Here is a 16,675-nt window from a genome sequence, read left to right on the forward strand (position 1 = left end):
CATCAAAGACGCACAGAGCACTATCGCGGGGCCGTTCTGCTATGTGTATGCTTAGTCTTGAAGTCCTGATATGCAAGGTTGTTTTTGTCAAGCTGTACCCTAAGAACAAAGCCCACCTTAAAGGTACACATTGCTACTTTCGTTATGGATTCGCGGTGTGGAATACCATGTATACTTTTAGAGTGTGGTATGAGTGAGGTAAAACCTAGAAATACAAGCTCTTTCCGTCCTACACTTCTCTTTTTTGATGCAGGAAAGTGATCCGCTCTGCAGCGTCACCGTCCAGCCCACACAACTCGTTGAAGTTTCCGACTTCTTCTCCCCTTTTCCTCGTCCGGGCGGCAAATTCTGCTAGTGGACAACTCTTTCCGGGGCCACTGTCGCAGCCCGGAATAGCGGTGATACCGTCGTTGATGTTGAGTCTGACGAACTCGCCAGGCGAAGATTGAGTATCTGTCTTGCAAGACAGTAGTTCGAAGATGATACGTCCATGCATAGGCGCTAAGAGTGGGCATACGAAGTCAGTATAGGTCTCACATGCAGTTTGGAGGGTGGCACTTACAAACCTGAGACTTTCGCCATTTACGGTCGTGGGCGATGTGCGTAATGGGCAGATGTTCTTCGTCGTTTATGACATCAAGCGCACACATGAGTGGTGCGATATCACCGTCGTGATTGCTGTCTATGATCAGCTTGTTTAGATACGGGTCGGCATAATAGAGGCTTACAAGCTGAAGAACAACGGACCAGCGTCCGGCCCCTCAACCAGCAAATTCGTCGTCGCGTTTAGCCACAGCCACCCCATACTTGCTGCATACTTCTGGCCTGGACCTAAAGTTGGGTGTATGAAGTTAGTGCGTGCCGCATGCATATTGTACAGGAGACAATACTAACCTGCACGATAGTAATGCAGAAGGTCTCGTGCGTACTCGAAACTGAGGAATTCGTCCTGAGTGAAAACGTCACACCAGTCGCTGCGACCGCGTACTGTAATCTCAAAACCACACATCTCTTGCATGGCATAGATTTCGTGATCCTCGAAGTACATGTCCGTCTGCTTGGCTAGGCGTTCGCGAATGGCAGGCATGTAGCTTGCCCGGTACTCATTCAACAGACGATATCCTTTTCGCTGGCCTTCTATCTCGTCTTTCTTGTTGGCCAAACATGTTCGTCCAGGTGTCAACGTATCAGCACCCAGTGAGGAATGTTCAGAAATGACTTGTAGGATAGCTTTGTTGGCGATATTGTAATCGATGCCGAAGAAACCTGCAGCAAAGTGCTTAGCTGTCTCAATGACACGGTTGGAGTCACTAGCCCAGAACTTGGTGGGGGTTTTTTCAAGAGAGGTACGTTCTAAAAGATGTTGGTAACGGGTGCGCAGACGAACACCGGTACTGAAAGAACTGAGTGTGCCTGCAGTTGTGAGCATACGAAGTCAGTGTATGTCTCACGTGCATTTCGTACAAACGTAACATAACTTACCAGCAAAGGGCCCGGTGGATGTCAGCTGCTCTAGATGGGTATCACCCGAAGACCAAAAGAGTTCCCAGTCGTTGAAGAACGCCAGGTTACCTGTGAAAATCCGCCCACTTTCCTTCATACGGTGCACGACTGCTTTCTGGGTACTGCCGGCTTTCATGGTAGGATAACGCTCAGCATGGCGGGACATCATGTGGACCTGTACCACCTCACACCCGTTCGGTAGCTTGATACCTCCATCAACAACATCGATAACCTTCTCCACCCACGGCCCATTGCCCCCAAGGTGGTATAGGATATTCCAATCTTTCGTTATCGCTCCTGCACCAAGACCAGAATTGGTTGCTGTGACGTCGCCTGTATCAGGATGAAACCATGTATTCCAGCTCGAATGATGAGGTTTTTCGGCGCAGTCATGGCCAGGATGATCAGAATGAGTGCTCGAAGCGGCCGATTGGCACGATGGACGACACGGTATTAGACCGAGCGCAGCAAGAAGTATGGACTGGTTATAGCTGTACGTGACTGCTACTATAGCTACAATGACAGCTATCAAAAGGTGCCATGGCGTAGACATGGTGGCTTCGAAAATGAAGATGACGCGTGTTTAGAGGTTCAGGATACTCATCTTCGTCGTTGTCGTTGGACGATAACGCGGCGGTGAGAACTCAAACGCTCGTTCCTGCCCAAGAGTGGGTCATACTTCTTGCATCACAGGTTCATGCCTGCTGAGCATACGCGCACACATGACGGAAAGTGGTAGTCGTGGTTGTCCGGCTGAGGTATGGTCTGCAACGCTCCGTCTGTCCCTGCACATAGGATTGCGTATAGAACGTAAATGATGATGCAGGGCGCGTGGTGGTCTGGGCCTCGGCATGTCGATCGTTCTCCGCGATCGCGTCCTACGCGTCGCTCCACCATTGACCACCCATCGGCTTTGCAACCAGTAAATCTCCGACGACTTATTCTCAGCTTGCGCTGCGGTCAATCAGCGCTTCATAAGTCTCAGCTTGGATATCGTGAATACAGCACTCCTGCCACTTCACTATGTCTATATACACTATCCTGCATGTCATAGGTCAGATCGGTGTCTTTCACATCTGCTGTCGATGTCGCGACCACCACGTGTTCGCAAATACATCAATCACTTCATAAAATGCTTGTTACCTTTCAGTCTTTACATTTAAGTGTTTTCAAGCGGACATGTAGTTGAATGCTTTATTAGCAGTTTTGGGATATTTGATTTGAATATGGTTTTCCGTCTGCCTGCTCTCCTTTGATGCCTAAGAACAGGAAATGTGGGATGTCGATATTTTTAGTGCTGTGTAGCTAGCTATAAGATGGAAAGCAAAAACCACTTCGTTTATGAGAAGACATACGGTAGATTGCAAAGTACATAGCGGCTTGACCGGAACGAGATGACATCAAATAGCTTAGTCGTCATACAGCGAGTCGTGGTCATCGTCCTCCTGAGCAGTCTGGCCAGCGGCGAACTGCTCCTGGAATTGGTCCTCTTCTTCGTCCATGAAGTGGTGCTCTTGAATTTCTCGATCTTGCGCCTCCGGCTGTTCTGCAATGCCTTGTGGATCGATTACCTCGTCGACTTGGTTGATACCGTCCTCCTTTCCATGTTCATCTTCATCAGGCTCTTCACTGTCGCTGATCTCAATGACTCGCAAAGCCTTGAACCTTTCAGTAAGCTTGAGGCTGATATCTCCTAGATATTGCGGCTGCTGAACGTCGAGCATACCCTTGGAGCTGAGTCCAAGCACCATCATGAAACCCTGACAAGCGATAATCTTGGTGTTCTCAGTAGGCGGGAGGAGCTCCTCAAAAGTGATGTCTTCAACGTCAGCAGCTGCTTCGGTTCCAAGCACATCAGACATATGTTCTGGATATGTTTGAACCCCGTCGCGCTTTTCGACAATGCGTTCGTTGACGAAGGTAAGAAAGTTCTCGCCTTCTGTTGATAGAGCTTCGCGAATGCGTGCGGATGGTTCTCGAATCACTGGCTCAGGATAGTCCGAGCTGGGGCCTGGTAGGCCAAATTCGTCACCACCGTAATCGACATCGCTCGTGAAATTCCTCAATCCCTCAAATGTAATGGGATTTCCACGACCCTGTAGAGGAGAAGCAGAGACAAGGCGATTTCCGGGTCTACCCTGGGCAGCAGAGTGCATGATATCCACGCGTCCGTTCCGGGGTATGGCTGAAGAACCTCGGATGGAAGCACTCATGTTCCATGGCATCGCAGAGAAGATCTGCTGATCATCAAGAGCGGAAACACCTTCACGAGGTAGTTCGACAGCGATGTCATCGTCGCCAAGTATGGGAAGATCCTCGTTGTCAGCTGAACGACCGATCTCGGGTTCACCAGTTTTTTGACGCACGCGACGAGATTCTTTTTGAGTAGCGTCATCAATACCACTGTCGCGATCGTGCTTTGATCCAGCTGTCTTGTTGCGAGTTAAGCCAGTGATAGACTCAAAGAGGTTGTCCCCAATGAACATGTCGAACGGACTAGGGCCTTGGCCACCGAGGATGCGTTGACCAATACCACCGATACCAGACCCCCAGACATAGTGCTCAGCATTCTTCTTGGCCTGGGCAGCAATGCGGCTCTTGGTCTTCTTTTGAGCGGCGGCCTTCATGTTCTGACGGTAGTTCTTTGTCCAATCTGCCAACTCCTTATTACGAAGCTCAATGGCTGAGTCGGTAGGAACTATCCGTGGAACTCGGCGTCGGTGCATGGGCGCGGCGAACGTGTCAGAAGATTCGACAACTTCCGAATGTACACTGGACTGCTGCTGACCGGCTGATGAGAATGCGTTGCCTTCAGCCACATCGTCGTCGTATATCGGGAACTCCATGTCGGCTTGATCACCAGGAAACTGGTATGGGTCAGTCTCCATCTTGAAAGACAAAGGTAGCGAGATATGTAACGATGATCAAAAGCGAAAGTTGTGAGAGGGTAGAGGAAATTCGGAGAGAGAAGAGGTGCAGACCACAAGGCAAACAAGGACGTCCTCATGCGCCCGAGTGGGCTCGGGTGGCAGCAGTGAGGTTGTGCGTCGCTGTATCCTGAGCCCAGGTAAGGGCAGCGAGGCCAGACCGCAAGACCAGTGGCTGATATCGCGATGCGAAAAGATATGAAAGAGCGCAGTAAAACTCACCTGATTACCAGCCCGATGTCCCTTCATGTGCTCCTTCGGAGCCCACGCGCTCGTTCTAGCATCGCTAGACATCGTCGCGCCTGGGGTTCTAGCTGTGGTTCTATCCACCGAACGCCGTGGTGAGAACTGAATGATCTCGCCATCATCTGCGAACATGAAATCTGGATCTTCGATCTCTATCGTATTGCGAGAATCCATGATACTTGGCACACCACCACTACTCATTCCATCGTCGCCTTCGAGTCTAAACTCGCCTGCCACGATAGGAGACGACGTAGGCAAGATGAGTCCACCGATAGCACTAGCATGAGAGGAAGATAGTGATCGCTGGGAGCCGAATGGAGTCAGTGATTGGGAGTCTCTAGAGCGCGTAATGTCGAGATTGAAGTTGTGGTCTAGCTCTGAAAGCAAATCTGGGGGAGGGAGCGCGAGCTCGGGAAGAAAAGATGGATCATCCTCGAAGATGAGCTGCTCTGGTCTGTAAACTCTCGGTGAGCGAAGCGCTCAGGGTGCAATCATGGTGTTTGCTTACCTAGCTTTGCCAGCATCTGGATCAAGTGCAGTGTTCTTGACTGTGCGTAGCATCAGCCGCAGCGTGTTGTGCGTTTGCTCCGCGTCTGAAAGAATATATCCACATTGTTGTAAGTATACGCGTGATACACCATACCTACATGCATTAGTGGATTGTTCTCTAGAGGAGACATGTTGGTGTAACGTACAGCAAATTGCTCTGCAGGCGCAGAGCCATTGGCGCCACAGGATCGACGATGGTCTGGCATGCTTTGGATACGTCAACCTCGAGGATTTGCTTGCGGTTGATGCGCCTTAGGCTGCTGGACTGGCCAAGCGTCGCGACAATCCTGCCACCTCTATCAGGACTGGGAAGGAGTAGCTGGACGTCTTTCCGACATACCACACAGTCGCCACGCCATATTTGCGCGACGTGAGTACTACGACAGTTAGTTTTGCTCTTGGCATCTAAGGTCTCGAATTCGAGCTCACCTTCGTGACTGTAAAACATATTGTTGAAACCTAATACATAGAATTGACAATCGTACTGGCGTAATGATACAGGTAGGAAATTGCGGCGTCTTGCGAGTAACACGACTTATTAAGACAGAAACGCTGTGGTAGACGGAAGAGAAGGAAGGAGCGGTCCTGGAGGTGAACGTAACGACCCTGGAAGGGCTTGGCAGCAGGCTCCGACGCACTTCTAGTACGCGTGGTGAGGTGAGGACGAAAGGGGATGAGAAATATTGGAATACGCCTCCGACACTGAACATGACACGACTCCTCTTGCGTATACATGCTGCATAGGAAAGGGTTTGCTGTAAATGAACTGTAAGAGAAGATACTAACAGAAACACACATCGTTATTGAAGTGCTCTCTTGACATAAAGTTCTGTGAATTCCTGCGAGATTAGTTGCTTCAAGCAAATACCAATACTGACATATGACACACTCTTGCTCAACAGCGTTGTGCCGGCACCAGCACGTCCATCAGATCAATAAGCTTAAATAGCAAAGAGCTTAAGGTAAATGTCTAATTCCTGGTATCAAGGTCGTGAAAATGTGCACTTTGTCAATCTAATATCGTGTCTATTAATGCAAAGTCTTGAAGTCATGCCATCGTTACTTAAGCTCAGCGTACCATCTTGTTGCCTTTGCAGTTCGTACAACGCCGAATGCCATGCATTACATGCTGCGCCGATTCCGTTTACGCTTCGGCTTTCCTGTGGCCATCAGATGCCAGGCGTCAGGCATAAAGTAGAACGTCGAGTCAGCCTATGAGTCGCCCATCTGTACGTCCTCATCGATGACGGGTAGAGGAACGGCGCGGTAGAGGAGGATGAGAGCCGAATGGCTTTGGCCTAGAGCATGTTAGTAAATAGTATCTCGAACGATCCGGGACACGTACCTCCACCAGACAAGGTCTGTATCCTCTCCGCATCAACCTCAGATACCTTCTCGTCGTTGAACCACCACCATTTCCCGTCCTCTGCCTTCCGCTTGCCAGTGTTAGGATCCTTGGCACCCTGCTTCTTGACAAAGGAGGTGTAGTGGCCACTATCAGCGCTGGCGCCCTGATGCGTAATGACGCCCCTCAGTTCATAGAGACCAGTTTGGTTGGCGCCTTCGTCGGCACCCATCTTGGGATCTACGAGAGCGAGGAGCTCCTTCTTGGCAGCGAGGATGGATGCAGCACGTTCCGCCTCAACCTGAGCGTCAGTCTTGTACTCCACCTCCTCCATCTTGGTATCCTCAGCCGGCTTGTTAGCATCCTCCTTCTTCTGCGCAGCATCCTTCTTCTTCTGCAGAGGCTCCTTGCGAGCAAGAGGATCACTGTCGTTCTCCTCACCAGCCCTCATACGCTTCTGTCGCTTGCGGGCACGCTCCACATCCTCCTCTTCCTTGCGAACTTCACGGATCTTGTCCCTGATGGGGACAAGCATCTTCCTTAGCTCGTCTGTACAAAACTCCAACGCGTCCAACTCCTCAGGGAAAGTGACCTTGCGCATGATCTTCGCTTTCTTGTTGGTATCTTTCCGCCAGTCGAAACGCACAAAGTGAACGGGGAGATGCTTCGGTAGACGGGCGATTTTGGATGTTTTGGTGTAAAGCGCGTTGCGGCCCAAGACGTCTGATCGCTTCTCAATCTGCTCCTTCAGGCCAGCAGCCAAACCGTCCCTCAGGTGGTTTGTCTCGACGTTGATGTGGCAATTGAGCTTGAAGAAGAGGTCCTCACTATGGACGGGCTCTTCGCCGCCCTCCTTTGCTGCAGGCTCATCGCACTCCATGACCGATTCAAACTTGCCCGCCATGTACTTGTCGATCCAAGAGCTGTCCCTCTGCTTGTTTGCATCGGACCCTGTCTCGTTGTCGGTAATCTTTAGCTTCTGCCGCAGCTGCGCAACAATCTGTGACCAAGCCTCCTCGGCATCCTGCTGTGCGTAGCCGTGGCCGTCCTTTGACTTCTGGGCGAACTGGGGGAATGCGGTTCGGAGAGCGTTGAGGAACATGAGTGGAGGGAACCCATTCTGTGTCTCGGACATCTGCTTGAAGAGGTCGCGGAGGGAGCCCGTAAGATCAGTCGAGGCACCAAGGCCACCGAGACCGAACTGGCTGAGCTGTGCGGCACTGGACGAGCTGGCGCCGTTGCTGGAAACAGTCAGTGGAAGCACATGCGTGCGATGGAAGGAAACGTACCTGTCCGAGTATCGCAGAAGCTCCTCTTGTAGCTCTGGGATAGAGCGTAGCGCCTGCAGGGTAGAGTTCATGTAGCAGGTGTTACCCAGGTTCTGCAGACCTGCGGGTGTGGCGCCCTCCAACTGCGCAGCTTCCGCCTCGTCCATGTCTTCGAGGAACTTGACAGGGACTTTGGGCTTTTCTATGACCATGCCCGAACCCGAGGGCGTGCCCATCATCATGAGGGTCTGGTTTGGCTTCAGGCCCAGCTTGGACATGTCGGCGTCATCCTTGAGTTGGCCGCCCTTGACGATGACCTTTTGGCGCTCTGGCTCGACGCCGGTGATGGAGAAGAGTTGGTACTTGAACGTCTCGCCGGTCGAGGTGGTGTCGACATCGACCTCGTGCTTCTTGCCTTGGTGCTTTACGATTACTACAAACGGTGTGGGTTAGTCGTGCCATGTTGCGGGTGGAGGTGCAGCGCTGGGCGTACCTGGTATAGTCGCCATGGTGATGCTCTCAACTATACTGTGGATAGGGTATAGAAGACTGTAGGGGCGGAGAGGCGAGAGAGTGTTTATAATGCAGTCGTGGGGCAAAAGTTAATGGAAGCATGAGGAAGGACGGCCGCGCCAAGGTGAGCCGCCGCCCGGAGCTTCTACCCCACTAGCGCGACCAGCTGCAGGCACCGCCAACTCGCCGTACTGGCATGTCATAGCAGCCCGCTCTCCCCCGACGGCAGCCCTACCCTTCCAACATAGCATAGAGCTGGTGCTGAGCTCTATCCGCAATGGTATTCTCCCGTCCTGCCGCTGCCGCTGCCACTCCACTGCCGGCTAGTCGCATGCTCACGCTGACACTCGCAGTCGCAATCACTCCGCCCGTACCTCCAGTGCGTGCGCTCGTCGCTCACAGCCGCCCTCTCCCTCTCCAACTTTGCGTCCCAGGCCTCGGAACGCCACAATGTCCCCGAGATCGAGGCTGCGAGCTCGCCCGAAGTCATCCTGAACCCGCTTACCGTGTCGAGGAACGCCGAGGAACGCGTGTACATCGAGCCCAGTATCAACAGTGTGCGCATAAGCATCAAGATCAAGCAGGCAGATGAGATTGAACACATCCTGGTCCACAAGTTCACACGGTTCCTGACCCAAAGAGCCGAGTCCTTCTACATCATGCGGAGGAAGCCAGTCAAGGGCTACGACATCTCGTTCCTCATCACCAACTTCCACACCGAGGAGATGCTGAAGCACAAGCTGGTCGACTTCATCATCCAGTTCATGGAGGAGGTAGACAAGGAGATCTCAGAAATGAAGCTCTTCGTAAGCCAACCAAGGCCTACGTCTTTGGCCTGAAGCTGACACATTTCTAGCTGAACGCAAGAGCACGTTTCGTGGCCGAGTCCTTCCTTACACCAGTACGTTAAACGCTAGAGACACCCGTGTACGTACGCTGACCAGAGCATAGTTTGATTGAGCGCATTAGTCATGACGGCGTTTGTATATATGGGCTTATTACGAATACTCGGGCGGACGCAGCTAGGACGGTCAAGGGCCAGAATCGATGCCTACGAACAAGCCATGTTGTGGAAAAGTTGCAATCCAGGCTGAGCATTCGACCAGCATTCAATACAAATACGAACTTCCAATTCCATGCCGTCCCTGGCCTACACCGCCGATCGTTCGAACATAACTATAAACGCTACATGGATAAAAGTGGGCGACTGACGTGGCAGGACAACATCACATTTAGGTTGCGTTTGTACACTGTCATTATTCTTGTTTGGGTATTTCGTCTACAAGGTGCTAGCTAGATCTATTGACATGTGCAAAAGCCTCTCGAACACTGAGCTTGTAGCGCTTACAACTTGGCCAGAACGGCATCGGCACTAGAAACCTATACATCGTTAGGAACAGATCATTACTCTCAGGACCACTAGATACTTACCGAAACCTCGCCGGGGCTCTTCTCGTTCTCGGCGTAGATGACCTTGCCGTGATCGAAGACCATAGCCCAGCGACCGTTGCGGTCGCCCATACCCGCAGGCCAACCGTACTCCTTGGAGAAAAAGGTCTTGGTGTCGCTAAGGAAAAGAACATCGTCGTTCTTGACGCCATTGACCTTGCCCCAGGCGTTCATGACCCAGCTGTCGTTGCTTGCAATGGTAGCAATGATGTCAACGCCCTTCTCTTTGAACTCCTTGGCCTTTGCAATGTATGGAGGGAGATGGTATGCTTGGCAGCCTGGGGTGAAAGCGCCGGGAACGGAGAAGAGGACGACCTTCTTGTCCGCCCATTCCTTGCTGGCATCGTATTCTTGGGGACGACCGCAGACGGTAGGGTCGCTGTCGGTGATGGGTGCCCATCTGCACGGAGAAAATACAATGTCAGCGTAAACCCCAAAAGCTTCGATGGTGAGCGGAGCTCGATACGACTGCACTTACTCGAACTTGACGCCCTCGGGGAGCTTGTCGCCAACTTGTAGAGGAGCCATTATGATTGACTGGTGTATTTGTGTAGAAGGTTATGTAGATTGAGGAATTGGAAATTAAACAGCAGAGTGAGGTGAGAGGAAGTGACTTGTTATTGTGGACTACGCCGATTAGTTATTTGGAGGGGCACCCGCCTGCTTCCCAAGCTTGAAGCTTCGAGATCTCGTAGTGGGGCACAGCTCCGGCATGCGCCCGGCCGAGGGGTATGGCGTATGACGCCAGGTACCAGCCAACGCATTCTGACAATGCAGGGTATCTTTGACAAATCTTTTTGGCCTATTAGAGAGGCGTCTGGGCGTGTACCTGACTGAGCAGATGGATAGGGCGCTGACGATACGGGCCCGATGCGACCTGTTGTGGTTGATGACATTTGGAAGCTTATTGATGAAAGCTATCTGCTGGCACTCGCCAACCACACCCTGTTCTGTTCTCCAAGATTGGACACAGATGCTGGCATGTCTGGACCTCGGCGTTTGGTCGGTGTAGAACTGAGCGTCTCTTTTGCTTCCTCCAGTTCCAGAATCTTCTTCTTCGGCAGAGCTTGTGTTGTCACTCGTCGAACCAACGTTCTACTCGCACTGGCTGTATGTCCTCTGATCCTCTTTAGGTGAGATCTTGGAGGTCTAAATGCTCGATGTCCATTTTGAAGTAACTGAGCTTCTTTCCACAGGGATGCATGTAAGCGCATGCCGAAGTGCCGATACGAGGCATCCATCCAGCGGCATCTCATCACTCAGCATGACTCAACTTCAAAGTGATCGTCTTTGTTGTTTTGATGATATATAACTGATTCTTATTTCAATCTGTCTGAACCTATCTAGCTTTGCTCGTTCCGAATATGTCACTCGCACCACCTTTTACTCAAGAATCCGCCCATGCCAAGGTCAAGAAGGCACAGGACCTCTGGAATGGCCAGTATGCAGCATTGTGACCAGCTACCTCACGCCTACTAAGTATGCCAGGGATCCCAAGGCAATCGCACAAGCCTATACACCCGACTGTATTTGGCGCAATCGATCGTCTTTCCTCTCTGGTACGGCGGAGATTGAAAACTTCTTAACAAAGAAGTGGGAGAAGGAGAAGAATTACCAGCTGCGCAAAGAACTATTTGCCTTTACTGACAACAAAATCGCCGTGCAATTCTGGTATGAGTTCCAAGATGCCCATGACGGCATGAAGTGGAAGCGTTGCTATGGTCTCGAGGATTGGACATTTGCAGAAGACGGGAAGATGCGCAAGCGGCAGATGAGCGGTAACGATATCGAGATTGGTGAAACCCGTGAGTATTTCAAGCTTGCATGTATAAGCGGAAACATCGACTGAAATTCGCGTAGAACGATGGTTCAAGGACGGTGTGGACGTGAACGCAGTCGAGATTAGTGAGTCTCATTGGTAACTGAGGTTTTTGTTGTATTCAAATCAGAACGACTGGGTATCATAACGCTTGCGGGGATCGGGAAACATGTGCGATGAGTTGGTAGTATGGCCTATGCTGGAGGTGTATCGTGAATAGCGACGAGAATGAACTTGGGATCTGGAGACGTTAGCATAAGCCCCACCATTGCATGTGCGGGGAACATACCTGGCACGATGACCAGTTCGTTCTTCTTTGTCCGCAGTCGGAGAAGCTTGACCTCATCATCCTTGTCCAGCTCGTCTACGAGGCTCCCTGCTGCTGTCAAGAATGACCAGACCATGCTCGCAACGTCTTCAGCGCTGTGTATCCCACTTTCTTTCCTGCCGTTCGAGTAGTTGTCGGATGCAGCTTCCCCGGATGCCGGTAGAGTGCTGTTTGGATTCGCCGACGAGCTATTCGATATGAGGCCCGAAGTGCGTATTATGGTGCCGTTCTCGCGCGACAAAATCAGGGTGCTCTGAACGCCAGGCTTTTGGCTCAGTCGCGTGAGTAGCGAAAGTGTCTCGTCTGGCTATGCAGTCGTTAGTGGTCTGCTACTACAAGAACTGACTGATACATACAGCGTTCTGAGCCATGTTGCATAACAGGTACAATGGAGACTAAGAGATGCAGTCGCTGTTTACAGATGCTAATAATGACATGGTCGTACACCACTGCGGCTGGACCCTGCCAAGAGCTACATGGTCCATGCCTTTTTGGTATTAGCGGCATCTGTAGATCTTCAATTTTCCGCTCATCAGTAGGGAACGCGTCTTCAATCATTAACGCGAAGATTTTCGTTCACCTCCTCGACATTTCACGCGTAAGGAGAAGGTCTTCGATTCAGAGGGTCGCGAACTTGATTTGCAGGGTTCCAATAGTCCGACATCATGACCGCCAGCTCAAAGAAGAAGAAGGAGAACAAGAAGAAAGACTTCCAGGTAAGCATGTACAGGATTTCTATGAATTACAGAGCTGACCAAAACAGAAACCAAAATTGAAGGTCGGAAAAGCCAGACCCAAGGCAGCGAATAGCACTGATACCAGCTTCCGAGCCAAATGTGAGACTTACAACACTAAATTTCACATTCTCAACTAACACATCGCAGCAATTTCTCTCAAGCAGCAAGCACTTTCTACCAGTGCTCCAAGTTTAGAAGCGCAATGCGCTCATCACCTAGGTCTACTAAATCACAAGTCAGATGCACAGCGGAAAGAATCCTTGGCCTTTTTAACATCAGCCATCACAAGCAACCCACCTACAGTTCCATTACCGCAACCTTCGTCTGTCATCATTCCCGTGGCACAAAAGCTCATTCTGGACGGATCAAATAATGTTCGTCAGCAACTACTCAAGCTTCTGCAAAGTCTGCCACCAATCGATATCGCTAGCCACGCAGATCAGCTGCTACTGCACACAAGAGCTGCAATGACGCACTTAGCAACTGAAATTCGTGTATTTGGCCTCGAGGTGCTGGAATGGCTGCTTGTGGTCACAGGCGATGAAATTGTCAGTTGTGCTGGAGGGTGGGTGAAGATGCTCAAATGCTTCCTCACTTTGCTTGGTTGGCAAAGTGAAGCATCGAGCAAATGGTCGTCTGGAAAATCGTACGGAAAGGCCGATACGAAGATGCAAGTCAAGCAAATGAATGCGTTGACTTCTTTCCTCCGCACCGGGCTCTCTCATGCTCAGACAGCTGCTTCTATCGGCCTCAGCGACAACACTTTTCCGCTTTGGCATACGCAGCATCACGTGCTCTCCGAACGATCGAATGCCTACGCGCATTTGAACCTATTTGGTGCTGCCAGAGACGAAGAAGCAGAGATGTATGAAGACCGTGAAGATCGGCAAAGATTGTTTCGAGATCGAGCTGAGGCTGCAATCATCGCAGGTCTGGAGCAGGCTACCAAAGGTGGCGGGGAGCTGGGCAGAGCGGGTGCGCAACTCCGAAAGGCTGTGAAAGAGGGCATGGCGGATTTCTACCGAGAAGAATCGACCGCTTAAGACCGCGACTCGTTGCTCGACGCGCTTCAGTGAGTGGTGTAACGTGGCTTGCCATGAAGTAGATGTGCGCAGCCATCGTTGTCCCTCGTTTTTGTGAATCATCACAAGAGATCAGCTGAATCATCACCAGAATCGATACCGGATAAAGACTGGTGGTTTCTCCGTACCACGCCGCTTGCACCCCTGGTCAACAAGGGGAACAGACAGGAGAATGGGCGACTTCCCTACCAGCTTCATACAATGTTGACCCAGCCATACCAAGCGACTACACCTGGTCCATGAGTAATCAAATTGCACCAGTAGCTAGTCCAATGACTCGGAGTCCGACCGACGAGTACCTGTCCTGTCAGCCTTGCGCATCAGATTCTCCTCTACCACCGAGATAGAGAGTTCATTAACCAGTTCTGGCTGCCCCTGTCACCGAGGTCATACCCCTCACTTTGCGTCACCACTCGAATATTCCTTCACTGCCAACGATGTCGTCTCCAATGTTAATGAACCCATCTCCACCGTTGTGGAAGAGGCATTGGTATCCTCGGACCTGATAAAATATCGAGCAAATTCGTGCACAGCGAGTTTGAGAGAAAGAGGCGCCTGAGAGCGGATCACGTAGAGGATCGAATTATGTGCATGCCACATGAGCATCTGGTCAACATATAACTTTATCGAAAAAGGCGCCTCGCGTCAGGCCTAGTACAGACCATGGACGTGGTAGCAGCAGAGTGCAGAATGCAGGAAGACAAGCAAGCAGTAACGACTGAGGCTACCGGCACGAGTATAGCTCCCCAAGAGGGCTGGATTGGAATTCCCCCGTTGCACCATCAAACGGAGCTATGGATTCCCGATACAGCTGAAGAACTCGCTCGCCAAACGGTGTCTTCGGCGGTGCACTTCCCAGAGACCCGACGACGCCATTGCCGCACAGCGTCACCCAGAAACACCGATGTGTCATGGAAGGATATGCCTACTCACCTCGTCCCTTTTCTTCCTTACATTGAGAAGAGGGACTCAGAGGCAGACACTAGTGTGTTAGCTCAGGACGCTACGATTATGGATGTCGGTATCATCCAAACGTGGATAGATCGTTGCGAAAAACTACATGGAATACGCTGCCATGGTAGCAGAACCTCACAGATGCACTCGCCATTTCCGTCCTACCTGGTTGATGTTGAGCGAGGGTGTTTGGTTGCGGCGCCTGAACGCCCGCGTTATGTTGCCTTGAGCTATGTTTGGGGTAGGGCAGAGGCTTCAGCTTGCGCCACGAAATCGAACCTGAAAGAGCTTCAAGAGCATAACGGACTCTACAACGGGATCATATCGCTACCTAGTCTTATCAGGGACGCCATCAATCTGATCAGGGATTTGGGGCTTCCTTATCTATGGGTGGATCGGATCACAATCATCCAAGACGATGACGCAACCAAACACCATCAACTAAGTGCTATGGGAGAGATATATGCAGGTTCACTCTTTACCTTAGTCGCAGCTCAGAACGAAGAAGCGAGCCTGAGTCTTTATGGACATCGTAGAATGGCGCTTGTTCATGGTGATTCTCCTTCAAAACAAGAGAAGAGAAGGGCAGACGGACAACCTCTGGATGGTGCAAAATATATGCTTGATCAAGCGGTATCACTCATGCAGACCAAGTGGTATTCGCGAGGCTGGACCTTTCAGGAATACATATTCTCTACACGAAGGGTCATCTTTCAAAACGATACAGTCAATTGGGAATGTCTATGTGCTTCCTGGCACGAGTGCCAGGATATATCCCGACTTACACTCGCTCCTTCCCACACCCCAACACCAAACTCTGATGCTTCTGCAACTAAAATGGACGTACCTGTTGCTGGTCTCAATAATTCACCTTGGCCAGATATGATTCGATACACAAGGCTCATGGCTCTATTCAATGAACGGGACTTGACCTTCCCAGAAGATGTTCTTGATGCGTTCGTCAGTTGTCTGGCACATTTGAGCAGCGTGTTCCCAGGAGGTTTCATATCTGGTCTACCAACAATGTGTTTTGATGCCGCGCTATTGTGGCAACCATGGGCATTCCTAAAGAGGCGAAACCCGCGAAGACTGTCTGCTGGCGAAACAATCTTACCTTCATGGTTTTGGGCAGGATGGGAAGGCATCATTAACTCAGAGAGCTGGAGAAGTGCTGCCAATTACCAGTTCGAGTATTCGCCTATCTCAGATATACCACAATACACTTCCTGGCGGACCATCAGTACTGTTCAATGGACGTATTCAAAAACGCTGACGTCGGAGCGTTCTCTAATCACTATGCCTTTGCAATTTAGGCGGCCAGCGTTTACCAAGCCGGGGGATAGCCTACCTCCAGGATGGACCTTGTCTACAAGCTTGGGAGAGGACGGAAATGCAGTTCGACATTCGTGTGACCCTTCCGTACCCTTCCGCTTCCCCATCCCAATCCTCGACCAGACAAGCCGCCGGCAACCTGTGGTAAACGCTCGGTTTCTACATTGTATTACGAAACACGCCTTCCTTACACTGGGCAAAGAATTCCTCAACACGACGTCAGGCTGTCCTTCCATACAACTTCTCACGGATTCTGGTCGTTGGGCTGGATGTCTCCGACTCAATTTTATACCTTCGCATGCGCGTGACGAAACTTCAACCTCGTCAGCCCCAGCCCTAAAACACCGTTCTCGGGATACCTCTAAAGCTCTTCCGAGCTTCTCATTTACTACACCCTTGCACACTGAAGTCGCGGACGCGCTCTACGACCCGGCTCGGATGGGAGATGAGCTATGTGAGCTTATTGAGATATCTGCTGGTTCGGTCGAGGATTGGGAAATCGATGCTCGAAACTTTGACGAATGGTACCAAGAAGATTGCGGTTGGAAGCAAGGGCTGTACGAGTTCGTCAATGTACTCTGGGTAAGACGGGTGGAAGGCGTTGCATATCGCAAAGCGCTTGG

The 16,675-nt window shown here is 51.1% G+C and overlaps 8 protein-coding genes across 8 annotated transcripts; 3 read left to right on the forward strand and 5 right to left on the reverse strand.

The window, feature by feature from the left end:
- Window positions 1-229: 229 nt before the first annotated feature.
- J4E82_005226 (uncharacterized protein) lies at window positions 230-1,669 on the reverse strand (the record flags this gene model as incomplete). Its single annotated transcript, XM_051731495.1, has 5 exons — window positions 230-501; window positions 563-678; window positions 729-831; window positions 895-1,413; window positions 1,483-1,669. The coding sequence occupies 5 exons, from the start codon at window positions 1,667-1,669 to the stop codon at window positions 230-232; spliced, it is 1,197 nt and encodes a 398-aa protein (XP_051588685.1).
- Window positions 1,670-2,912: 1,243 nt separating this feature from the next.
- J4E82_005227 (uncharacterized protein) lies at window positions 2,913-5,673 on the reverse strand (the record flags this gene model as incomplete). Its single annotated transcript, XM_051731496.1, has 6 exons — window positions 2,913-4,370; window positions 4,653-5,130; window positions 5,185-5,319; window positions 5,372-5,530; window positions 5,566-5,602; window positions 5,655-5,673. 6 exons carry the CDS (start codon window positions 5,671-5,673, stop codon window positions 2,913-2,915), a joined length of 2,286 nt encoding a protein of 761 aa, XP_051588686.1.
- A 764-nt stretch (window positions 5,674-6,437) lies between these two features.
- On the reverse strand, window positions 6,438-8,347 carry J4E82_005228 (uncharacterized protein; the record flags this gene model as incomplete). Its single annotated transcript, XM_051731497.1, has 4 exons — window positions 6,438-6,523; window positions 6,571-7,811; window positions 7,860-8,271; window positions 8,332-8,347. The coding sequence occupies 4 exons, from the start codon at window positions 8,345-8,347 to the stop codon at window positions 6,438-6,440; spliced, it is 1,755 nt and encodes a 584-aa protein (XP_051588687.1).
- A 104-nt stretch (window positions 8,348-8,451) lies between these two features.
- On the forward strand, window positions 8,452-9,261 carry ARPC4 (Actin- protein 2/3 complex subunit 4; the record flags this gene model as incomplete). The annotated part of the gene is made up of 3 exons (XM_051731498.1): window positions 8,452-8,475; window positions 8,705-9,157; window positions 9,208-9,261. 3 exons carry the CDS (start codon window positions 8,452-8,454, stop codon window positions 9,259-9,261), a joined length of 531 nt encoding a protein of 176 aa, XP_051588688.1.
- Window positions 9,262-9,695: 434 nt separating this feature from the next.
- J4E82_005230 (uncharacterized protein) lies at window positions 9,696-10,328 on the reverse strand (the record flags this gene model as incomplete). The annotated part of the gene is made up of 3 exons (XM_051731499.1): window positions 9,696-9,731; window positions 9,783-10,200; window positions 10,279-10,328. 3 exons carry the CDS (start codon window positions 10,326-10,328, stop codon window positions 9,696-9,698), a joined length of 504 nt encoding a protein of 167 aa, XP_051588689.1.
- Window positions 10,329-11,164: 836 nt separating this feature from the next.
- J4E82_005231 (uncharacterized protein) lies at window positions 11,165-11,722 on the forward strand (the record flags this gene model as incomplete). The annotated part of the gene is made up of 3 exons (XM_051731500.1): window positions 11,165-11,241; window positions 11,289-11,605; window positions 11,661-11,722. 3 exons carry the CDS (start codon window positions 11,165-11,167, stop codon window positions 11,720-11,722), a joined length of 456 nt encoding a protein of 151 aa, XP_051588690.1.
- A 91-nt stretch (window positions 11,723-11,813) lies between these two features.
- J4E82_005232 (uncharacterized protein) lies at window positions 11,814-12,318 on the reverse strand (the record flags this gene model as incomplete). The annotated part of the gene is made up of 3 exons (XM_051731501.1): window positions 11,814-11,860; window positions 11,909-12,254; window positions 12,304-12,318. The coding sequence occupies 3 exons, from the start codon at window positions 12,316-12,318 to the stop codon at window positions 11,814-11,816; spliced, it is 408 nt and encodes a 135-aa protein (XP_051588691.1).
- A 294-nt stretch (window positions 12,319-12,612) lies between these two features.
- J4E82_005233 (uncharacterized protein) lies at window positions 12,613-13,727 on the forward strand (the record flags this gene model as incomplete). Its single annotated transcript, XM_051731502.1, has 3 exons — window positions 12,613-12,663; window positions 12,711-12,783; window positions 12,832-13,727. 3 exons carry the CDS (start codon window positions 12,613-12,615, stop codon window positions 13,725-13,727), a joined length of 1,020 nt encoding a protein of 339 aa, XP_051588692.1.
- Between the last annotated feature and the right edge of the window lie 2,948 nt (window positions 13,728-16,675).

The sequence above is a fragment of the Alternaria postmessia genome, assembly GCF_024291825.1.
Source record: "Alternaria postmessia strain BMP 2775 chromosome Unknown scaffold_27, whole genome shotgun sequence".
In the NCBI taxonomy this organism is placed as follows: domain Eukaryota; kingdom Fungi; phylum Ascomycota; class Dothideomycetes; order Pleosporales; family Pleosporaceae; genus Alternaria; species Alternaria postmessia.